This window comes from Acanthisitta chloris, unplaced genomic scaffold (assembly GCF_000695815.1).
Source record: "Acanthisitta chloris isolate BGI_N310 unplaced genomic scaffold, ASM69581v1 scaffold20783, whole genome shotgun sequence".
Taxonomy (NCBI): Eukaryota; Metazoa; Chordata; class Aves; order Passeriformes; family Acanthisittidae; genus Acanthisitta; species Acanthisitta chloris.
The window spans coordinates 43,047-67,771 of record NW_008664544.1 but is presented as its reverse complement, the minus strand read 5'-3'; the positions used below and the strand labels follow the sequence as shown (position 1 = coordinate 67,771).

The 24,725-nt window shown below is 49.0% G+C and overlaps 1 protein-coding gene across 2 annotated transcripts in view; it reads left to right on the top strand.

The window, feature by feature from the left end:
* Positions 1 to 79: 79 nt before the first annotated feature.
* The window catches only part of MAPKAP1 (mitogen-activated protein kinase associated protein 1), a 44,889-nt gene continuing 20,243 nt past the window's right edge, over positions 80 to 24,725 (top strand). The window contains exons 1-4 of one of the 2 annotated variants that reach the window (XM_009071407.1): positions 80 to 249; positions 3,760 to 3,936; positions 11,179 to 11,288; positions 23,942 to 24,049. In XM_009071407.1, the coding sequence (XP_009069655.1) occupies positions 155 to 249; positions 3,760 to 3,936; positions 11,179 to 11,288; positions 23,942 to 24,049 (490 nt within the window). In that variant the 5' untranslated portion in view covers positions 80 to 154. The remainder of the gene's footprint in view (positions 250 to 3,759; positions 3,937 to 11,178; positions 11,289 to 23,941; positions 24,050 to 24,725) is intronic. The other variant, XM_009071406.1, reaches the window with a different exon arrangement.

The following is a 24,725-nucleotide window of genomic DNA, read 5'->3' as shown; positions in this document are numbered from 1 at the left end:
GAAGAGAATTCCCAGGTTTTGTGTTAGCTCTGTCATACTTTTGTATGCATTCTAATGAAACATGTTTTCTTGGCAGGGTCATGTTGGTACAACGGCAACCAAAAAAATTGATGTCTACCTCCCACTGCACACAAGCCAGGACAAACTGCAGCCCATGACAGTGGTGACCATAGCCAACGCCAAGGTGCACGACCTGATCGGACTCATCTGCTGGCAATATACAAGTGAGGGACGGGAACCCAAACTGAAGTAATGGTCTTTCTTTACTACCTCTTCATCTCTCATTTTCTCCTCTGCAGCCTTTTTGCATGGTGAAACGGGTTTCCATGTCAGTTTTTGGTTAGATCAGTCTTAGAGAGAGCACCTACACATTTGGGAGTGTTTCCCTGTGAGCAGCACACGTGCACCTCCAGCCACTTCCCTCTCAGTTAGCTGTTGGGTGCTGGGTAATGGTCCACAGGAAACCTTGGAAATGAATCCTAATTTCAAAGCTGTGTAAAAATAATGCAAACCTTATCTCTGTTGATGCCACAGAGACATTTGTTATTTCATGTCCTATCAGTTTTTGGTAGTGCTCTTACTGGCTGAGATCACAAGGTGCCAAATACAATCCCAAACTCCTCTGTAAGTCCCTTCGCTGTGCTGGAGCACTCGTGGGCCTAGGAAGAGCCACTCCTTTATCCTGGAAGGTGCATAAACAGAGCTCACCTGAGCAGCTTTTGGTTTAGAACGGTTCTGTAAAATACTTCTGGTTTTACTGTGTCAGAGAATGTGAAATGAGAACTTGAAGCAGTTTGTTACAGAGTTGTGAGGAACAGGCACTGGTGGGACATCCCTGCTGCAAAGGAGGCTGATGGTTTTGCTTGGTTTTTTTCTCTCTGAGCCAAATTTCATGTCTGTTGTTCCTGGGATATTGGGTGAATGGGGTGGGGGTTTGGTCCTGGATTTTACAGTTTGCTCTTTCAGCATTTTTCAGGAGTGCTCGAGGGTTCAGTAGTCAATCTGCTGTTGTGGTCCAGTTGTGAGGTGCTGGGAGCTCCTGTCGTTAGGCTGTGGTGGTTTCTGTGCCGAAGGTTCAGGGCACACAGGAAACAGTCCCTCTTGGAAACAGCTTCATGGATATTGTTGCCTTGGATATAGGATTTCCCTTAGCTCTTCTCAGCAGACACACAAGATGTTTCTGGGGTTAAACTCTTGGGTTTGATTTGTCATTTTTTTACACTGGAGAAGAAGTATAAAACCATTCACAGATGGTGCCATTTCATGTGCTGTTGCTAATTCGTGTTTGCTATATCACTAGTTCAAAACAGTGTCCTCTGTGCACGACGAGGTTCCTTTTTAACGAGTAAGGCAGCACTGATGTGAGTCCCTGGACACACAGGTGTTTTTGGAGCACAGCTCACCTCGTGTGGAGCGGTGCCCACGGGTGCTCCGTGGCCCCTCGCTGCCCACAGCAAAAGGCAGTGGGAGGAAATGAATGTCACTGTCTGCCTGGAAGGATAAGTTGTTATGATGTGTCACAAAGTGATCATGAGCAAGGAGGCTGTCTAATGTCATCAGATCTCGGGGCAGGAAGAGTGGAATAAATGATGGAGGTGTGAGCTCCCGAGAATACAAGTTGGACACAGCAGCAATCGACAGTCTGGGGACAAATGCTCAGGGCAAGGGGCAGAGCCTTGAGATTCCAAGAGGTTTGTTTTCTTACGCAGTTCTTAATTAATTGTTTCTCATCTTTCCATCCTCTTTATTGAGTATTGCTGACTGCCAGTCTGGAGCAAGGCCTGAGTTATCTAACCAGTTCTCGTACTCCGAGTAAGGAAGGAGCTCGTGTCAGATGTCCCTTCTGCATTGGCCTTTTGTTCCTGGGTCAGGCAGGTGGGAGTGGAAAAGGCGAAATGGGATCTCTGTGGCACTGCACTCGAGGTAGCCAAGGGATACAGAGTGGCAACTGTACCTACTGGTGGCACTGGGGAGAACAACAAGGACGTTGTAGACTTTGTCATTAGGAGAAACAAACCCTGTGTCTTTAGGAGAAGAATATATTACTGCCTAATTCTTTCTCTAAACAGTAGACGGGAGAGTCTGTAGTAGTGAGCACTTGCTGACAGCTTTGAGAACAGTCCGCAGTCAGTTAGACTGCCTCTTTGTTGTTGTTGTGTTAGATTTGTCTCTGCTCAGACTCTTGGTAGGAGGAGCCACTGTCAGTGTCAGCAGCCCTGTCGTGGCCCTTGCACACCACCTTGGGTCGTAACCTCATGGGCTGTTCTCTCACCAGCCCTTGGCAGAGTGCTGGAATGATTCTGCCTGCAAAAAAAAACCAAATCCCTCTCTAGGAATGGAGTAGTATGAGATGCACAATTCAAATGCAGTTGCCGTTTTCAGGACTGAGGAAAGCAGTTCCATCTGTCAGTCGCTGTGGTCAGTGTGTGTGTTCCTAACGTCCAGCCCTCCCTTTACCCAGATCCCTGAAAACTAATTTGGCACCAGTGTTCCAGGTCCTCATAACAGCCCAGAGAGTCAGAAAAAGTTTATCTGCTACCATGGTAGAATGTTTGAAATTCAGGGTGCCAAACATTACTGAGTTCCCTTTTCGTTAGCAGATTCCCAGCTTCCACTCACAGCAATGTGTCACTGTTCCCTGTTTTCTGTGCCTAACATCTGAGCCATGACAAGGTGCCTATAGATCACCTGCACTAAGCACTCCCAGTAAAACACAGTTGCAACCAAAGGTTTGTGAATTAATTGAGAAAATTGCAAATCAGGTAGCGAGTGAAATAATTCATTGTCACATCCAATCAATAAACTTTGTAAATCAACTCATTTAATTCAAAAAATGATCTATACAGATCAAGCGACCAATTAAACAATTAGCATACACTTTGCAATTAATTAATTTAAGCATCAATCATGCAATTAAAACTCCAAATTTAAGCTGCAGAGTGGAGCAGGGCACTGCCCGGGCCCTGTGGCGCGGCGGGAGGGCCTCGAGCTGCCAGGGCTGCTAGAGCTCTGCTCCTCGGGCCAACAGCTCCAGCTGCAGCTGCAGCTCAAAGGGATTGCAGCGCTGGGGAGGCATCATTAGTACCTCCTGGGGAGCTATGGGTGGTTGTTTCCCTGTGGGTTTTCACCTGTGGGAAGGAAGGCTCAGCTCTTCTGCTTTCTGTGCCAGTTAAATCTGCTAGTTGGTCTCTGTTAGTTTTAGCTGCTTCTAGTGACTGAACTTCTTAGATATTTGGGGAAAGTAACTCTTCTGCTAATCACTGCTACTGTGTTTTTACTTTTCCCGTAGTTCCTTACCCTGTTTACCTGCCCCAGAGCACTCTCTGCTCCTCTGGCCTACAGACAGTAAATGTTCACAGAAAAAATGCAGACTCTGTTTGCCCTCAGTTCTGAACTGCAGTCATCAGACAAATAAATTCTCACAAATGGAGCAATGTTACTCACAGCTTTATGAAGTCATGAAACTTTCAGAGACTTTAGTGTATTTTAATCACTGTCAGGTTTTCTTGCAGTGCAGTTAATGATGAAGACTGACTGCTTTGCTCTGAGGTTTGGGAGTTTTCTATCACTGGATGGTTATGGCAGTAAGATATGTTGAGACTTTTGGGGACGTATTTATGGAGGTGTCATCTGTGGCTCTGCAGAGTATTCCTCCTGTACAGATGCATCTCTCCAGCGTTTGGTGACTGGTGTCCATGGGCTGCACTCACCTGGTTGTGCTGCTGCCTCCCAACTAAGCCTGCTTCATGTGTCTTCCAGCGACAACGTCAATGCCTACTGCCTCCACATCGCCGAGGACGACGGCGAGGTCGACACGGATTTTCCACCCTTGGATTCCAATGAGCCCATTCACAAGTTTGGCTTCAGCACTCTGGCACTAGTGGAAAAGTACCCATCCCCCGGCCTGGCAGCCAAACAGTCACTCTTTGTGCGCATGTGAGTATGGCTGGGACCTCCCTGGGAGCAGCTCTGTGCTGGGACACCTTCCTGTCCTGGGACACCTTCCTGTGCTGGGACACCTCCCCATGCTGGAACACCTCCTAGCTTGTTCCTTCTCTGCCTTTCTTCAGCTGAGTTTATCAAAATGTAGGGGCCTAGTGTATGGGTGATGCTCTGCAGGTGATGCCTCTGTCCAGGTGGTTCCCCACTCTGCAGGTGATGCTTGTCTGGCTTGTAGCTCCACAAGCATTTGCTACATCCTTATCAGTGAAGTAGGGATATGTACTGTGCTTGATCACTTTTATTTTTCTTTACTTGTGAGCGAAAAATCTTTTAAACCATCAGAAGGCCTTAATTACTAGAACAAAATACCAGGAGCAGAAGCCACTTGTTACTTGGGAAAAATATTTCATGCTTGGAGCTCTCGAAATGAAAATGCTAATAGGGTTTTCCTGGTTATTGGACATCACTTACATTTCTTAGCACTACAGCTGCTTCCAGTTGTGAATAATCAGACACTTAAAAGAATTCTGGCCTACTTAATTAGTTTTTATATCCTTTATTGTGTACTGTGTTTGTTAGAGACATCCTAAAGCATCCTGCAGAAAGCCCTTGCCAGGATCCCACGTGTGTTCCCAAAGGCCACATTGACTTTGTTCACTGCACTCGGACACCAGGAGAACAAACATTCTGCCCACAGCACTTACAGATGAGTTGCTCAAGGTCGAGGCTGTGGCTGTGCTGGGCTGAGGCTGTGGGGAGGGAAGGGATGCAGGGAAACCTCTCCAGGCTCACTGCAAGGTCCATCTCGATTTGGGGGGTCACAGTTCCCCAGCAGAGCCAGACAACCTCAGCCCACGGAGCTGCAGAATATCCAGGTCTTTCCACCTGACACACCTGGAGAGGGAATCTCCTGCATGCATTTCCCCCAAGCCAGCGCTAGTGCCATGAATTCTGTTAGTGTGATGATTCCATGAGCGTTTATCTCCAAGGTTATCCTGCATTTTTGATATCCCCAGAAAAGTACAGCAGGTATAGAGGAAATTCTGTTCCAATTCCATGCCTTCAGACAGGCTCATGGGTGTTTGTTGCAGGTAGACCAAGTGAGAGGTGTGTCATTAGATGATTCTAATTGTTGCTGATTTCTCGTCAGGAAAAGGTTCCCTTTCCTTCCCAACCACCTCCTCCCTAGCCCCCAGTGCCTGCACTCGGTGCCTGAGCTGGGGTTGGTGTGTCAGTGCAGTGAACAGGTGTTGGCTCAGGGCCTGGGGGTTAGCTCTGGTGTTCCTGTGTGAGCCCAGAGACCTCGGGGCGATCCAGCCCAGCCAGCAGTGCTGTGGCTGCAGCTTGGAGCAGGACTAAGGTCCAGCTGCAGGTCCTGCAGAAGGAGTGAAGTATTTTGGTTTGCAGTCATTTGTGCTGATGTGAGGAGCTTTCCTCTAGCTTGGAAGGTGCTGCTGAGGAGAAGTAGGACAACTGCATCATGAGCAGTGCTTCTCCAAGAGGGTTGGTTTGGTTGTTCCTGTGTCCACACGTTGATTAGAAATTGCTTGTGCTTCCTGCATAAAGAGTTAGGTTGAAATTAGAATATTTAATGTGTCCCCCAGAATAGAGGATTACTTGATCATCACTTGATCAAGAGATCATTAGCACTGTGATGTAAATGTGCGTGCTGTCTAATTTGTGTAGGGATCTGGTGTAAATTCTGTGTCTCCCTCCTCCCTGTCACCCTACTAGTGCATGTAATTGTGCCTTTATATTTTGCATCTCTTTTTTTTTTCCCTCCTTGTGCTGAAGTATTTCAGCTGCTGCCATGTCAGCCTTGTGGCTTGTAATGTCTATTGATATTGAATCCCTGCTGGAAAACACTGGTGCTGGTGAGGAGCTCTGTGCTGGAGCCCTTTCTTCCCTGAGCTGTCTGTCCCGCATGGGATGTGCCTTCGGGTGCTGAGAATCAGAGCTGGCAGCAGTGCAGCCCTGCCAGGGACACTGTTGCAGCAGGATGAGTTTGAGCAGGAGCAGTTTGCAGAACTTTATACACTTCAACTCCTGCCAAGGCAAACTCTGAGCCACTTGAGCTGGTTATAAATGCCCAGAGGCGGTGGCTGGAAGTAGCCCACAGTGCAGTTTATATTCCAAGCTGGATGTGGATGTCTTTGTGGCTGTACAGAGTAGTAAATAATTGAGTTTGATTAGGGAGAGGGACCTCATTATCCCCCCACCTGTGCCCAGCTGGTAGGGGAGGGTCGAAATGAAGCCATTAGCTGTCGCTCTTACTGGCATCTCAAAGAGCTCAAATACATCTGTGTCTTATTTTCTTTTCTGGCACAATCAGTCGAGCAAGCTAAGCAGGCATGACCGAATTTGGCAAGTTCCAAGGACTCTGGCAAAGTTACACAAGGAGAAGACGGAGGGCAGTCATTCTGGCTTCTCATTGCCCATTAGTCTAGCGAGTGATGCTTTTGGAAGATGCTGCTGTGGAAGGCAGAGCTTTGTGCAGTGTCAGGCACAGCCCTCGCTCACAGCCTGCGGCTGCTGAGGAGGAGGCAAACAGAGCCCCAGAAATACACACTTCTCAAGGCAGTGAGGTCATACCTGAGAGGCTTAAAATAAATCTGTGCCATCATTAGGGCTTTTTCCCTTGAAATGTTATTATTGCAACTTGACACACTTGGTCTAATGGTGTTTCGAGGAGCTGTAGCTCAGCTGCCAGTTGGCACGCAGAGGAAATTTGGCATCCAGTTCCTCTGCTCTGTGGCACTTTTTCTGTTTTGATATTGCACTTAAATTGCTTTGACTATTATATACGGATTTTCAAGGCATCTCCTCTTCCATACCTGGTAGTTTAAGGTTTGAAACCTTTTCAAAGCTCCAGGCTGGCATTGTGCATTCAGACTCAGAGCTCTGTGGTATGTTTTGTCTCGGACTCTAGCAGTACTCCCTGCAGGTCCTGGGCTGCACATGGTCACCTGCATAGTGCATTGTGGAGTATCCATAGTGTGCCAGTTGAGGACAGGTAATATGGGTGCTGGAGTCAGGAATGTGGATCCCAGCAGAGTGGAGAGGGACCCCCAGAAGGGCTGCAGACTCCAGAGGTCTGATGGCAGTTGGAGTAGTGCCAGAATGCAGCCTCTCAAACTCAGGAGTGCACAGAGCTGCCCAAGGCCAACCCGAGGCACACAAAAGCAGATCATTTAGGCTCAGGATAAAACTCATGGCTGGCATTACTTATTCTGGTTCCTATCACTGTGCACTTTATCTAAAACATTGCCCAGCTCAGGCTGAGCCCATAGTGTCTGCTGGGATTTCAGTCTTGGCTCACTTGTGCTGTCCAAGGACAAAGTGCTGTTAGTCACTCCCAGGCTCCTTGGCCGTGCCAGGCGCTGTGCCAGAGCTTTTGGTGCTAGAAACTTCAGTTCTGCAGAATAAATTCCACTTCTGTGTTAAAAATACTAAAAACAGCTCCAGACTGGGAAGAAGCTTTTGGCAAAGTTCATTTCTTGTCCGGAGCAGGAGCCTTTTGTCCTTCCAGCTCTGGTGGTTTCGTGGCGTGGCGCAAACGGAGCCCGTGGGGGTCCCTGCCCGTTCCCACGGCAGCTCCTGCTCTGCTGTTGTTTCTTTCCCTCTCCTGAACCTTGCCACCCTGGCTCCGGCGCGGAGGCTGTAAAAGAAGATGGAAAGCCAAGTTACCGCAGAATGATCACTATCATTAACATTCACGGGTGGTTCACTTATCATTCCTGACTGCACAGACATGGCAGCCGTTATGAAACGTCCACAGGTGTAGCACGATGATACATATTACATTGTGCCACAATGGATTTATGTATTCTGTAACAAAAGAAAAGTGTAATGAAAAAATACAGAAGGTAATCCTTTATTCCTCCACTGCACAATTTATCAGTAATGCCTGTGGATGATAAGTGCCAGGGATTTCCTTTGCTTGATTTAACCTTGTCACCCAGGTATGTTTTTGCAAAATGACAGAAAATACAAGCTAAGGAATTTCTTTGGCTTCCAATTTGCCAGCAGCAGTTTTAATTGATTGACCAGCATCTGCTCGTCTGTGCTGTTCTCAGCACGTGGATTGAAATGAAGGTATCACACCCTACAGAGCGAGGTGGAACGTGTCCTCTGTGAGCACAGCTGAGGGTGTGCTGGGCTGAGCAAGGACAGTCTGTGCCCGTGGGCAGTGCAGAGCAAGCTGGGGAGGGTGAGCTGAGCTGGGGGTGTTTCTCCAGCAGAGCCTCCTGTGCTGTGGTCACACAGTGGAGTGCTGTGGTGGACTGATGGTGCTGTAGATGCTCTGGCATGGAGCGTGACTCCAGGATGGCCAGACAGCACATCCAGCAGCAGGACAAGGAGTCGTGGCCAAAACTACACGACAAGAAGTTCCACCTCAGCATGAGGAAGAACTTCTTTCCATGGAGGGAACAGGCTGCCCAGGGAGATTGTGGATTCTCCCTCTCTGGAGACATTCCAAGCCCACCTGGACATGTCCCTGTGTCACCTGCTCTAGGTGACCCTGCCTGGGCAGGAGTTTGGACTAGATGGTCTTCAGAGGTTCTTTCCAACCTGAACTATTCTGTGACTGTGTGATCCTGTAGGGCTTCTCCTCTGGGCACAGGAAACGTGCTCTGACACACTGGCCTGGCCCCAGGATGACGACAGGAGCTCTTTGCTCTGGGCTTACATCCACCCTCGGCTCGGATGTGTGGGTTTGCTGAGTGCTGAAAAGTTGTACTGAGGTCCCATTGTGAGAGGGAACCCAGGGCTGGGGCAGGGAGAGCTCAGTGGCTGAACGGGACGGGGCTGGGGACCCTCTGGCTCTGCTCCAGAGCAAACAGCCAAGAGTTTGGAAGAGCTCTGCCTTTCACCAGCCCTGCCAAGGCCTTGCACACGGATCGCACACTAAATATAGTCAAACACAGAGGGTTTCTTATTTTGCTTTGATCAGTAAAATAAACTTTTGGAGATTGTTCTGGGATGAGATCCAGCTCCTGAGGCAAAGAGTGGTCATGGCTCAGGCAGGGGTTAGTAATGGGGTGTCAGGGAAATGGGGCTGACAGTTCTCAGAGCAGCTGCTCAACGGGAAGCGCCGGCCGAGCTGGGACGGCCGGAGCAGAACGGGGTCACGGCAGCCTGTGCTCTTCAGCAGTGAAGTGCCAGGATCCGAGAGAGAACCTCCCATTTTTGGGACGTTCCTCAGCCACGGGATGTGAGCTGGGGCCGTGTGCCGTTGGCTGCTCCGTGGTGGGAGCTGCAGGGCCTGCTCTGCTTGGGGGTTATACTAAGGGCACAATTGTTTTGCCATGGGAGGTTTTGGAAAACATCCTTTGCCTTTGCTGTTTCTTTTTTCCCTGCAGTATTTTCATTTATTTAGCTGTATTTTGGTTGGAGTTCTCTGGAAACTTCCTGCCGGTGTTGCAGAGCTTTGTATGCATGACCTGGAGGCACCAGGTGCTGTGATGGCTTGGTCCAGTTCCCTTCTTGTAATCATAATTGTAGAAGAGGTTTTTCTCCTTAAAAATGGGCTGAATTTTGCTCACCAGGTCAGTTGGGGCTGCAGCTATGAGGCCCCTGGGCAGCGAGGGCTCGGCCAGGGCACTGCTGGGCAAAGGGTGGGACCTCCTGGGACTCCGCAGCAGCTCAGGGGGTGTTTGCTCCTCGGTGAGGAGCTGAGGACTGTCCCTGCTCACCGCAGGGCAGTGGTCAGAGCCCTGTGCCCTGCGCTGTCCCCAGGGTGGCGCAGGGTGGTACTCCCTCCTGTGGAGCACCGGGCTCAGCTCTGCTCCTGCTGCACTCGACGCAGCACAGGCAGAAGGGAGAAGTGGATGCATGAAAAGATCGGGAATATTTGGTTTGAAGATGAGTGAGATAGAGTTATAAATAATAAATGGTCTGGAGAACATAAATTTGGGGCTTTTAGGCAGTTTCATTTTGCCAGGAACAAAGGGAATTGAAAATGAGATTCAGATGAGACCAAGGCACAGGCAGGGAGAGGGGAACAGCGTCTGACACCAGAGTGGGGGATCCGCAGGGCTCGGGCTGGGCTGGTGGCCCCAGGAGCACGAGTGGCTGCAGGACAGGGAGCTGTGCCCAGCAGGACCTTCCTGGGCACTGAGTGGCTGCAGGACAGGCACCTGTGCCTAGCAGGAGGGTCCTAGGCACCATGTCCAGCCATGGTCAGTGGCTGGGGGTCTGTGTCCATCCCAGCTGGGCATGGCACATCTGATGTGACCTGGGCTCCAACCCATAGTCCAGCGTTTGTGCCTCAAAGTGGCATGTAACATGGTCTCGTTTTTCAGGATGTACTTGTGTGGCTTGGATTGCTTTCGACTGCCAGTGGCTTGTAAAAATATTCCAGCTGTGCTGTTCATATAGAGCTCTACTCTCTGATTAAAATTCCTGGTTGCCAGATACAAAGCTCCTCCTCCTGCCCAAATAGCTTTGCAAACCAGTTTTTCCATGCAGAGCAATCTCTCCGGTGGGAGCCCTCAGCGCTCGGATTTCCCTGGAACTGTCTGCAGTGACATCTACTGACACAAGCCGAGACTGACTGCGAGGGCTAAGGGGCAAAATTTGCTGATATGCTCATCCAGTGTCTCTTCTGTGATAGAGCCATCCTCTCTGCTTCCCCAGGGGTGCCTCCATAGCCATCCCCGTGCTTTTTCCAGTCCTTCCCCCTGCGTGGGTGATGGCCAGGACAAGGACCTACTGGCATGTTTCTGGGAGATTTTGTGCCATTGTGCTCACTAAAATGTGTCCAAAAAAGCACCTTACTGAGGTTTGAAATAATGCATGGAGTAATACCCCGGCAGTGCTGCAGAGCCAAGGGATGTCCCACCACTTCTCCCTAGTGGTTTGTTATGTCTGGGGCACGGATGAAAATGTCCCTGCAAACTGCTTCTCTGCCCTGTGCTGTGAAACACCCCACCGACACGTGCTGAGGAGCCCCCAGCTACATTGGCTCGTTTTTCTCTTGTAATGGTGAGCACAAAGTGATCAAAAACAGCAATACATTAGGGAATCCATACACCCCTTGAATGTCAATCCATTTTCTCTGGTTTTGTCTCTGCCTTGCTAAGGATGTTTGCTCAGTTTCTCCTTTAACTTCCCTTCACAGCCCAACTTCGTTAACCGTGTGCCTAACGAGTGCTTTGCTTGAAGCTAACGACGACTGCGGGGAGCTGCCGGTGATGATTGTTTTGTAAAACTGCATGTGCATCTGTCTTGCAGAAATGCTGCTCATGGATTCTCACTTATTCAGGTGGACAGTATGAAGGTCACCATGAAGGATATCTTACAAAAGGCCTTAAAGAGAAGGAAGGGATCGCAGAGAGGCTCAGGTGGGTTGTTCCTCATGTTTTCTGGAGGGCAGGGTGATTTCTGCAGGAGCATATTCTGTCTCTGTAACTGCTGTGAACACTGCTCAGGTTCTGGGGGTTGTGTCCCAGCCCCACTCAGCGGTTCTGGGCACAGGTCTGTGTTCTGGCACAGAGCTGACAGTGCAGGAGCTGCACAGTCTTTGCTGCAGAGCAGTATATCCAATCCTGCAAATATTTATCCAGGATAACAAAGCCATTTGCATTCAGGTCCAGCTTGTGGCAGTTTGGGACGATGGGTGGGAGTGCAGCCAGCCCAGCCCACGACAGTTTGTATATATGCTTTTAATTTGGGTAAGAAAATGGTGCTTAGTGTGACTTTAAATAATTTCAGGGACTCATGGTTGCTTGTAGAGAAACTGAAACATTTACTTTCTGCGGTGTTGTCAAAATTGTGCTGTTAGAGTTAAGGCATATCAACACTTCAGCAAGAAAATGTACATTTCTATTTCGAAGCAATGCTTTTCCGGGGGGGAAATGTGCATCCACCTATTTGTTAGTGTATGTATTTCAAAAGGAAAAGGCTGAGAGAAACAGCCAGCAACAAGAAATAATTACCGAGAGAAATTGCACCGAGTCTTGTCACGCAACAAAGGAACTTTAATATAAACCCATCTATATAGGGGGGAAAGATAAGGATCTTGTCTTTGTAAATGAATGGAACCTCTTTATACAGCCTCAGTCTTAACTGTGGGGAAGGAAAATCAGCACTGTGCTCTGGAGAAGAAGTAGTTCAGTGCAGTTTTTAAGCGTGTGTATAATCTGTCATGGATTTAATTAGCTATCTTCAGATGAGAGCTGAAGTTTTAATAAAAGTTAGAAGAGATAACACAGTGAAGGACACGGATGAGCTGTCTCAAGGCCATATTCTAAGGGAACGATAAGAGCTGTAAAAAATGGCAGAGAAGAGCAATTGAAGGGAGCAATGAAAATCTGATTCTCGTAAAGAGAGGGGGTGGGGGAGCAGAGCTGGACGAGCGCTGCCAGGTCTGCGCGGGTTGGCGCGTGGCCAGGGCCATGCTCGGTGCGGCGCCACCGCCAGATGTGCCAGCTGACTGCGCCGTGTGAGAACCAGCTCTCTGGATGCCCATCACTGGCCGCAGAGATAGAATTAAATGATGATGATCTTCCCACAAGTTGGGAGAGGAAACAATGCATATAAATCTTGATTTCATCTCAGCATGAGAAGTCTTTATCCATCATCACTCATAATGAACGAGTCGTTAGCGGCGATGAATGGTGTTGGGTTTTTTCAAACACCTCTTTTGTTCACTTTTTGGGTGACTTTTATTTATTTCCCAGGGTCAGATTTCCCTTCCCTGAAGGGAGGTCGCTAAAGGATTCGCTTAGCTCAGGCTCTAAACTGCTTCCCCCCTCCGTGTAACAGATGTTCCACTCATTGTCTGTTTGAAATTTGGGGTTGCTTTGGTTTTGTTGCTTTAGCTCAGTAGTTTAGAAGAGGAATGGACCTGGCATTTTTTCCTGCAGCTCCTCCACTCACTCATGCTGCCTCAGCCCTGCTGCTCACAGCCCCTGGCAGGATCAGGGACATAGCATATATGTGTCATTTGGGGGCTAATTGTATATGAAAAATATTTACCTTTTGTAAGTTATCTCTGAGACACGACCAGCACCCCTGGTGTGGGTAGAACCTCAGTGGAAGTCAGCTATGAACCCTTTGGTTACGTACTGGGATGTTTACAAGGACACACACGTTTGGCTTTCTCCAAACAGTTGTGTTGACAGGTCTGGGTTCTGCTCGTGTCTAGGCACAGCCAGAGCTGTAAGCTCTGGGCATGGGGTCCCTGGGACCAGAGCACTCAGGGTACGTCACTGGAGCTGTCATGCAGTACTGGCACTTGGCTCTGGTGTTTGTGTCTTACACCGATAAATCAGAAATTCTTAATAAAATTATTTTCCCTTATCCAAAACTTCCAGAATTCCCAATTGCTTCCCTCACCCAGAAGTGATCAGGCTCTGGGAGCCAGGGAGGCTTGGGAGGGTCTGCTGGGCTGCGAAAGCTGCAGGGCTAAAGGCAGGGAGAACCTAGGATGTCACTGCAGTGGGCACGGAGAGACTGGAGCAGGAGTAGGAAAAGATTTTGTCATCATTCCTCAGCTGCCACTGGACTCCTTGTAATGGGAGAGGCTGAGCCTCTCACTTTCCCTGGGGGTGCAGGGGTGGGTGGAAGGGCAGGTCAGACCATTAGGGCAGCACAGGACTGTGCTGAGTGGGTCAAGTCATTATTGAGAGGTGGATTAGGATGTCCAAGTTGTGAATCAGAGATAAGACATAATTTAGGAGCAGCTTTTCTCCTCCTTCAGCAATGCTTCCTTTAAAGCTGGTTGTTCTCATGTTCACAGTCGTTACCAAACATAGACTGGGTGTGTTTATTTAAGCTTTTGGAATGTTTAATCGAACTGAGATGCCCGTGAGCCTTTCTGCCTGTTCTCCGTGGGCCTCCGGACCAGCCTTCTTAGGACAGAGGGATCTGTTGCAGCTTATGCTGTTCCATGAACTGGTAGAAGCAGTTGCTTTTCTGACCTGTTTTCATGATGACTTACAGGACATTTTTCAGTCTGATCCTATGTTGGTAGGAAAATGCAAACCTGGGTCAGCTCCTTTGGGTGAGGAAGAATTTGAGGAATTCCTGTTGCGTAGTTTGTTCAGCATGACCAGGGCAAAAACACGAGACTGGTTTTCTCTGAACACTTTATTCAGCCAGTAGAGATTATTTGTTGCAGGAAGGTACAGGTCAGTAGGAGACAGAAGTGAGGTACAGCCTTGGCTTCATGGAAAGGGGCTGGAAAAAATGGAAGGAATATTCTGATTGTGCCTAGCTCTAGGTAGATAAAATCATTGCAAACTGGTGACACTGTTTCATGCTCCTTGCAATTTTGCTCTCTCGGTGTCTCAAGGCTTTTGGCACATGAACTCTGACCATGTTTAAATACTGATGTTTGAGTCAGTCAAGGGGAAATGCAGGTGGTGAAATAACGTGGATGTGCTGGAGCTTTGAGCCGTGGCCCCGAGTCCTTCCCTAGAGGATGTGGGTGTCCTGGAGCAGAGCTGTGGGACCTGCTGACCTGCCCCAGCCACAGGGCACTAACGGCAGTGCTGGTCATCTCCTGCCCAAATGACCAACTGGGAAAAGGACATGGGAATGGCTGCGAGGTAGGGAAGAGCCTGTAACAACCAGTCAGTGCTGCATACTGGAGAAGATAAATCTGCAGAGGAAATCGTTGAGGCAGATGTTTAATTAGTTGGAGCCAGGCTGGATAAATCAGGGTAGGAGCTGTCTGTGCAGATATGCCGGTGTGCCTTCCCCTCCTCTGCGCCGGTGTCACCGGCTCTAAAAACAAACTGTTCTTTTTGCTGAGGAAAGAAGCAGCAGAAAGAGTCATATAACCTCTTGGTTACTGTAATGGATTCCCCTGTGTACACTCATAAAACAGAAAATGTAATTGATGTTTTTTTATGGTAATGAAAACTAACGAAGTCGAATACTTTATCATCAGTTTGTTTAACCTATTGCATGCTCAGCAGTGTGTAGTGCACAGGAGTGGAAATGAAACGCCTGTTGTGGGGTGAGCTCCTGGAGGAGGCTGCTCCAGCCCAGGAGGAAGCACTGTGAGGGGCTCGGGGTGCCCCTCATGTGAGAGAGGTTTCTGGGCATAGCGTGGGTGGGAGAGGAGGAGCCTGAGGACAGGACGATGCCCTTGGCATGGTGGGCAGTGGGTGGGAGGAGAGGGGAGCTGAAAGCTCTGTTGGTGCTGCAGGGACATGGATGGGCATGGCACAGGCCTGGCAGTGCTGGAGTGCTGGGAAACAGCCTTGGAGTGTCCATAGGTCGTTTGAGGATTGGTTTGTGTACTCCTGCTGTGCCTGCAGCTCCCTGAGAGCATCTCTGTGAGCTCTGCAGCAGCCGATGGTGTGTGTGACTGCAAAGCCTCTCTGCAGCATGGCAGATCTGCAGGAAGGACCTGGTGTTGGAGATGGGCAGCATAAGAACCTCCTGTCCTCCTCGATTTGTCAGTGCAAGTGTCAGATCCAGTGCTGCCTGGATCTTGGACTGCTGTAATAACCATGTCCTGAGAAGCTGTTTTCAAAGGTGAGATTTGGGTGGTTTAGTACTCGGTATAATTCTGCTCCCCAGAGATCAGTAGCAGTATTAACTTCTGGAGCAGGTAGCTGTTAGGCTCATCTGAAAATCTCAGGCTCGGCAGAGGAGGTTTTGTAGGTCACACCAGTCATGGCACAGACCTGTGAAACACCATTATCCCTAGAACTGGATTTGCCTTACTGGGAAAGGATTTTCCTGTGCACTTGGTCTGGTGTGTCTCTGCTGGTCTTACTTTTACCGATGCTCCTGTGTTACCCTGTGAACACATGAGGAGTTTGAGTTGTGGTTGATGTGCATTTTAAGTCCTGCTCTTTGGGAAGGCTCAGTCAGACCAAGGAATGCAGAGTCTGCCTGAGATGGAAGGCAGAGCTGGAGGCTCTGGTCCCTCGGCTGGGGCTGACAGCAGCCCAAGGTGTGCAGCAGGCCAGGAGATCTTATCAGGTATTTTACCTCTGCACTAAAGCCTGTGTTCAGTATTCCCTGTGAAATATGTTTACATGGATTACAATTTTGGGAACATAAGACGATGACTTCATCCTGGATACTTCATGTGTCTTGATGCCATGGTGATTCTCAAATTAAATATGTGCAGGGACTGTGTGTACACTTGGAAGTTCTCTCCTGCCTGTGAGCTGTCTGTCCCGGCTGCTCTCCCACAAACACGTTCCCTGGGATGCCACTTGCCTTCTCCTCCAGGGCTCAGCTGAGCGGCCATAAATACTAATGCAAAGCAAACAAGAATGCAGAGGCAATGTGTGCAGAGGCTTTGTTTCCAAACAAATTAAGCCTCGGTGTCAGTATATAAAAGCAGCTGGGAGGCAAAACTAAACAGCACAAAGTACTGCAATGTGGGGATGGTCCTGCCTGGTCCTGGTCCGTGTCAGCCTCTCTGCGTGGGAAATCTTCTGTGAACAGAGAAGCTTCGTCTGATTAATCTTGCCTGATTTTGCGTAGAAATTCTTTGCAGGGTGAACATGCTACTGACTATTATTTAATAGCTGCCTCTGCTGCAAACATCTCCGGCCCAGGAAGGCTCAGGCCTTTTAAGAACAAAAAGCTCCACAAGTTTAATTGTTATAAACAAAACCTTCTGCCAACATTGCGCAGACGTGACCTGTATTTTCCGTAGGTTAGAGGGAGAGTTATGAGCTCAGTGTTCTGTGAGTTTGGAGAAAGACTAATACTTTTCTATAAATGAAAACAGCTGCTTTGCAATAACATTTGGGTCCCTCACAGCTGTCACCAGAGCTTTCTACCTTCTTGAGAATGTGCAAAGTGACCAGAAATAGGCTGAAAGAATCTTCCTGGTCTGGTTAAGGGTATTATCCCACTGCCACAGGAAGCTGGATAACAGCGAAAGAGAAGGATTCCAGGATGTTAAAAAAGAGTCTCCATATTGTAATTTAGTCTCTGTACCAGAATCAGGGAATTACAGCTGCCAGGGGCAGAGAGAGGAGCCTGTGCTGCCCCAGGTGCCAGGGAGCACAGCCTGCTGCAGGCCCAGGCTCTGCTGCTTGGGTGTTCTGTGTTTCAGGTGTGTGCACCCAAAGTTTGAGGTCACCCCTCGGAAGGTGGAGGCTCTCGGGTGAGGAGCTGCTCGGGGAGCAGCAGGGGAGGAGACAGCTGAGTCGTGCTGGAAAATTCACCTTCTGACATGTCGGTGTCAGCACCACTTCCCACGTCAGATTCCAGGACTTAGACCGTTCCCAAACAGCTGCTGGAGGAGCTGTGGGTCTCACTGGGGCTTTCCTTGCTCACCCCACCCTGCTGGCAGGGCAGGGGGCAAAAGGGAACGGCTGGGAAGGGAGACTGTGTGTAGTGCCCATGTGTGTGTTTGTTCAGATATTTCAAAGGAGAATTAAGTGGATAAGCTGTGCAAAGCCACAGCTCTGTGATTAAAGCACTTTTAAGAGATGAGCTACAGTTAGAATAAACTGTCATTAAAGTTTGCTACTGTCATGGAATGATGGTAACGGAGGAGTTTAAATTTAAAAGTAAATATGTTCGAGTGGGCGATGCATATGTTTGCTCTGACTCTTCCTGGGATGGAAGCCCCAGCATCTGTGACAGTGAAAAGCCAATTAATTTGTGCTTCCTTGTGTTCACACGCATGCTCTGCTGCTGCATGGTAGTTATGAGTTCCTCTGGCTCCGAGCGCTTTGTTTTGGGTCATTACAGCCTCCCTGCAGAGCCTCGTGCCCGGTTAGGAATGGCTTTACCTGGAAACACTTCGGCAGTCCTGGGCTTCCTGGCAGGAAGCTGTTTCCATCAGCAGGGTCTGCGCTGCAGAGAACACCAGTACCCGGGTCGGGCCTCTCTGGGTGCGAGTGGAGCTCACTGCCCCAGTGCCCTCCCCACACCACCCAGGCTGTGCCCTGCTCGGCACCACCAGCACCCCGTGCCCAGCTCTCTGGAGCTGGGCTTGGCCCCAGCACTCACTGCCCGCAGCCAGGCTATGCTCTGGGCAGGATCACTGGCTGCAGGGGGGGCAGGCAGGGCGAGCCCCTCGCTGCGCAGAGGGTGATGGAGCTGCTGGCAATGATTTCCTTCTGCTCCAGACTCTCGCTCGGCTCTGCAGCAGGGATGATTGATTCCACGAGCCCTTGCTCCCCACCCTGCTGAGGCTGAGCAGGCTCCGCTGCAGGGGCACAGGTTAGGGTGTACGTGGAGCAGAGTTAGGAGCAGTGTGTGAGTAGTGGGTCAGAGTAGCACTGTCCTTAGCTTTGTGCGTGGGGCTCATGGGGGACTGAACATCAGCCTGGATGGGTGAGGAGGGTTTCTCATGCCTGGACTCTGAAATGAAAGTGAAATATTGAACTGAGGCTATATTGGAGCTGTTGGTATTGAAATCATGTGGTTGTTGGTTCCCCTGGATCGGTAATAACGCTGTCATTTACATGGCATTTTAAATTGTGCAGCTCAGTACTTGGGCGACTGAGACTTTGGTGTTTGTTCCACCCACTCTGGTGAACGGAGCCTGTGCTGGTACCTCTGGGAGCAGCTCCTCCTGCTGGGAGTTTGTCCCCCTGTAGTGTAATCTGGGGGTGATGCTGCCCTAAGGTGCAGAACCATCACTGGTGTCTTCACAGCCAGGGGAAAGCACTTTAGTCGCTGGGTGATGCAGGCAGTGGGGAGAGCCCGTGAATTCCCAGCTGAGGCTGTGGCACAGGACAGTCCCTGGTTTGGCAGCTGCAGCCTGTGCCCAGGATGTGGGGCCACAGCCCTGCCAGGGCAGCTCTTCTCAGCTGTGATTTACAGATCAAGTCTGCGTGTTGTGTTTCAGCTGCAGGTGCTTTACATTGTAGATCAAACACGATGAGTTTGTCTCCTTTCAGCTTTATTTAGAGCTGTGTGTTGCTAACGCAAAGAGGTAGCAATTAGCTGAACCCCTTCTGTGGCTGCTGTGCTCAGCCTGGGCTGCTCCTGGCTGTGCTGCACATTTGCTGCTCTGCAGAAAAGCAATCCAGAGATGAAGTGTTTGTTTCTTTTTAAGGGGCTTTTGACTAAATTCTTTAATTTCACTGGCTGTCAAGGTAGTGTTAAGTAAAATAGGTTTGAACTGCTGTAGTTTTTGTGTACTGGACTAGATGTCAGAAACCTTTGCCATCACTGGAAATTCTGTCACTCTGGATTTACTATCTGTTTCCCGCAGCTGAATTCCTGAGCAGTGTGATTTAACACCTTGGCTCTCCATCAGCCAGGCCTGGCATTTATTTGAATGCATTACACCACTGGTTTCCATAAACTATTTTACAATTGTTTCATATAAATGACTGTTTATTTCTACGAAAACCATCTGTATTTCTGTGGGAAGAGGCAGATAACTGTGTGTAAGATTCAGTCATGTCACAACAGTGCAAGCTAAGGAAAAACATATTGGACTGGAAACAAACCTCTCATGCTTGTGCGCAGCATTCGAAGTTTGTTTTCACTATCTAAATATCTTTATTTATTAACCAGTATTTGCATTTGTGATGCTGAGATCTTTATTGCACTTCGGAGGTGTCGAGGGGCTTTGGAGATTTTTAGCGGATAAACAGATTTCAGATGTCCTCGCAGCAGCAGGATTGGGGATGTAAACATTCTGCTCTGCAGCCAGTTCTCTCGCACTGTTTACATATTTTCCCTTGTTTTATTGTCATTGCCAAGCACACAATGGAATCCTGCCCCTTCTGTCACGTTCTCAGCACAGTCCCCCAGGAGGAGGCCTGAGCCCTCTCCCACTTTCCCTGCTCTCGCAGCACATCACTCCTGTTCCTCCCTCAGCCCTGTGCCCAGCACTGATGGGGTGCTGGGGGTCCCCTGAGCCTCCCAGGGCACGAGGCACTGCCTCTGTTTCCCTCCTCCCCACCAGCACCCGAGGAGCCTCCGCATGGAGCTATTTCAGTCCCTCCATCTGCCGCCCATGTGCTGGCAGAGGGAGCGCTGGAATCCAGCAGTCTTACACTTAGCACGACTGATACTTTCTGACAGACTATTTGAAATGATAGAAATACATAAATCTCCTCTTTTTTATGACCTTGTAATAGCTGCAACATATTTCCAGCAAATATTTTCTATAGCAATAATAAAAAGGCGATAACAAAAAAATAAATATAAACAGAGTTTAAAGGGAGCGCAGTCGCACTCACAGAGCCCAGGGCTGTAAATCACAAATTCTTGGCAAGGGAGGGGCCTGGAAAAGTCCCCCAGACATCAAGGGTAAGTGTTCCTTTGACTGCTCTCCTGTCTTACTCTGCACGTGGCCAGGGCCAAGGCACAGCCCCTTCCCTTTGCCCTGCTCCTGGCACCCACTGCCTGCCTGACCGGCCACAGCTCTGATTTCTCCCCTTATTTTATTTGGTTTTTTTCTCTTTCTTTTCTATTTCTTTTACCCAGAGCAGCTGTGGCTGCTCCATCTCTGGGAGTGTTCCAGGCCAGGTTGGATGGGGCTTGGAGCAAACTGGGCTGGTGGGAGGTGTCCCTACCCAGGGCATGGGTGGAATGGGATGAACTTTAAGGTCCTTCCAACATGAATTGTTCTGTGATTCCATGATTCTGTCAAACCCCTTTGAGCAGTCAGCAGTCACTGAGGTGTGGGAGAGGTTAGGTGTAGAGAGGCTGCACCGTTGGTGGGATGTGTAATGTGTTGCTCACACCTGCTGCACTCAGGTGTGGGTGGTGGCAGGGGTTGGTAGGAGTCCAAGCAGACACCAGTGTGCCTGGACTTCCTCACCAGGCAAACTGTGAAACTAGCATGACCCCATAGCAAAGAGCAGAATTCACAGGTGATGTGGACAAAGGCAACACAGGGGGCACACGTGGGCACAGCTGTGGCAGAGCCGGTCACACTCCAACGCCCTGAGCAGGCTGTGAGGAGCCAGGGACCATCTGATGGGATGGGGGTTCCATGGCATGCTGAGATTTCCAAAAAGATTTGACAAAGGCTCATAAAGCAATTAAGCTGTCACGGGATGAGAAGGAGGATCCTCACATGGATTAATAATTGATTAAAAGACAGGAAACAGAGAATAGGAATAATGGCCCTCGGTGATTAGTAACTAGGTTACTGGTGGAGCTCCAGTGGAACTGGTGGAACCTGCATTGTTCCTTAATGTGGGGCATGGAAAGGATGTGAATGCTGATGTGACAAAATGTGCTGTTGATACAAAAGAGGTAAGAATAGTGCAAATAAAAGCTGTCTGTGAAGCAGTGCAGAGGTATCCACAGCGCTGAGTGACAGGACAATAAAACGAGAGAGGGAATTCAGTGTCAATGAGTGCAAAATAATATACATGGTGAAAAGCAGCCGTAACTATATGTGTTCAATGATGGGCTCTAATTACCTCCCATCAGTCAGGAGAAGTATCCGAGTGTCGTCATGGCGAGTTCTCTGAGCACTTGAGCTGCACGTCCGAGCAGGCAGAGACAAATGGAGCATCAGGAGTTAGGAAGGGAGTGTGGAACAAACCAGAGAGCCTCACTGTGCCAGTCCCTAAATCCCAGCGTGCCCACGGCCTAATTGCTGTATTTGGTCTCCAAAGGGATAATACAGAAATAAAGAGATGCAGAAAGAGATGAGTGTGACAGTTGGATCAGCCACGTAGAATGAGGAGCAGGTCCTGAGGAAGGAAGGTCTTCTCCAGTGCGGAAAAGGCCCAGCTGGGGTCAAGGGGTGTCTGTGGTGAGGATGCTGAGTTGAGAGGGTTTTATCCCTGTTGTTCACAGACAGGAGCTTCTCACCCCACACGTCAGCATGGCAGTGGCTCTCTGGAACAAAAGGGAATTCTTTTCCTCACACAGTGCAATAAATGCAGGAGGTGAATGTCATGGAAATGGGAAATTCAGAAGTGTTTTGGACATATGGACAGGCTGTAAAGGGAGCAGAAACGGCTGAGAGCAAATACTGGTGGGACTGGGGTGTTGGTGAGGGTTGTGGGAGCTCTTGGAGGGGAAGAGAAGGGATGCACAGAGTGTAGGGATGTGTTCTGTGAGCTCTTGAGGGGAAGAGAAGGGATGCGCAGGGTGTAGGGACGTCTTTTGTGGCAGGGGCTAACACTGTAAATTGCAGGCTCAGTTTTAAACCATTTGGGGAGTTTGTCAATACTGGTGTTTTTAGTTCAGGCTTGACAAGTCCACAAACATTAAATATTCCTTCTATAATCCTTGTTTCAGCCTAGTAGCTCGTTTGGAGATGGAGAGAGGTTTGGTTGGGCTCTGTTTGACACCTGGTTCCCTGTCACAGAGTTAGTGTTGTTTACTGTGCAGATTCACCCCTGACCGTGGTTTTCTTCATTGCTATTGAAAGTTAATGGGGGAAAAATTGCATTCCAAACATTTGAACCCAGAGTAGCCATGGCTGAACTTAGTTGATCTCTGGTGATCGGTTCAATTTAGTTACGATTTTTAGCCATTAGACTGGGACTGAATGATGGTGATTTGGTTGAGGCCAAATGTCTGCAGAAAATTGGCTGTTTGATAAGAGCCCTGTTATCAGAGGGGGATACTTTCTCATTTACATTTAGATGAGTATTGATTATTTATTTACTCAGAGAAGTGAGATTCGTTCCCAATCTTATCTCTCTCGTCTCTGCTTGTCAGCAGAAAGAGAGAGAGAGCTCCTGACAACAGCCCAAGATAACAGCACTTTGTAGTGGAGATAAAAGTTGGAATGGGCCTTTTTCTAGTCTTGACTGAAAGGATAAGTTTTAAAAATTAGAACTGATGGGTCGTGCTTTCAAAAGCCCTTTCTGAAGGCTTTGCAGCTTAAGTGGCAGCAGAATTGGTTTGTTGGTATGCGGGTGGCCTTCCCTTCTGCAGGGAGATGCTTAATCTGATTATGCAGTGAGATGCTTCCTGGGCTCCATGTGTGCTCAGGGAAGCTGTGTATTGGGGCTGTGTCCTGTCTCCAGTTCCATCAGCATTCCTCTCTTAAAGGGTGTCTGGAAATGCCAAGCACTGTGGGGACTGCGGGCAGAGCCCACGGTGTGGGTGGTTAGACAGGGATTTTCTGCTCAAGCTCCACATGCTGTCCCTGGCTGTGCTGGGCAGGGTGGGAGCTGCTGGGTTTTCCTCCTGTATCCTGCAGAAATCCTGGCCCTGTGTGCTCCATGGTGTTCCATTCCAGGAGGGAATGCACCGGGGCCGAGCGGTGAGTGCTTCTCTGGCTTTGGGGAGATGGAACAAGAAGCCCTAATTGAAATTCTGCTGGAGTAAATTTAAAATTAATTGGCTAACAAGTTCTATTCCTTAGGCATGCCATCCGAGGCTGGAAGGTTTGGGGTTTTATGTTTTAAATATTTCATCACACACGCTCGTATTTCAAAGTCAGGAAACAGAAATACTTTCAGTACGGATAAAGAGGGAACAGGTTTCATTATTTCAGTTCTAGGGGTTTTGCTGCATTAAGACCTGGTTAAAGGTGCTTTGCATCACGTAAAACTTTTCGGGTGTCTGTTTAGTGTCACTTTGCCAGATCATGCAGAAATTGCAGAGCTGAGGCCTTGGTGTGCACTTCAGCCCCCAGTGTGAGCAGGAGTGGAGTCACCCCGTGCTGCTGGAGGGTGGAGCGAGGGCAGGAGTGTGCCAGTCCCCACCAGCTCTGCCCTTGAAAGGGGCTGTTCTTCTCCCAGGGTGCCACGTGGAGCTCAGTGTGCCTGGTTCTGCCCCTGCCCTGCCCTGCTGGGGCCTTTCCCAGGCACTGCCAGTTCCTTACATCAGGCCACAGCCTCACAGCGTGGCCAGGGTTTTGTACAGGCTCCTCTGGGGCAGGAACAACGTGGGAGTGTTGCACAGGAGCTTGTCAGGTCACTCTGGGAACAGCTGAACCCAACAGGAACGTGTTGTTTCCTTCCACATCACCCTCCATGTTCTGCCGTGGCCCTTCCCTTGGCACAGAGCTTTGGGACATCAGCACCCACCTGCCTGGGCTGCGAGTAACCTCATGTCAGTTGAACGTGCTAAGCCATCGCTGTGTTAGCAAACAGATGATTTCACAAGTTACTTTATGTTTCAGGTCCTCAGTATCGGCTGGAGAAGCAGAGTGAACCTAATGTCCCAGTAGATTTAGACTGTACCTTGGAGAGCCAGAGCACTTTGGAATTCTGCCTTGTCCGGGAGAACAGTATGTTTCCCCTTTTCACTTTTGCTCTTGTAAACTGCTTAAACTCGCATAAGTTATGTATTTCGGAACACAAGCTGTGCTGTCTGGGCGAGTACGTTGACGAGACTCTCTGTCCCGAGGCATTTCTTGCGGTGCCAAAACAATATTCCAGAGGGAAATGATGGATTTCGTACCTCTAGTAAATAGTCTGCATCCTGTTTATCACTTCATGATTAATCTTTCGCTGTTAAACTCTGCTCTGTAAAGTTATGACCAACCCTGAAACCACAAAATATGAAGCTGTCTGTGCTGCAGACGCTGCTCAATGAGTCGAGGGGTTAGTCTGCACATCCTGCCCTGTCACTGGGGCTGTCAGAGCCACTGGGAGTTTCTAAGAAAATGCAGAGAAATTAGCCATGCAGAAACAACTAGAGCAGTTTGCTGATTTTTGAAGTGCCATACAAATCATCTCTCCAGCTATGCTCAAATATTTTTATTTGATTACTGTTTTAATGGTCCTTATATTGTTTCCTGATTTATTTCTTTACATGAAATGACATGAAACTTGCAAAAAAAAAGATATTTAACATTGCTTTGTGTTTGTTCTCCATAACATTTTGGTCCACTCTTCATTCTTTACAACATGCTCTCGGGTTTGGGGTTCCTTTATTCTGTTTTGTGTAAAAAGTTGATTGCA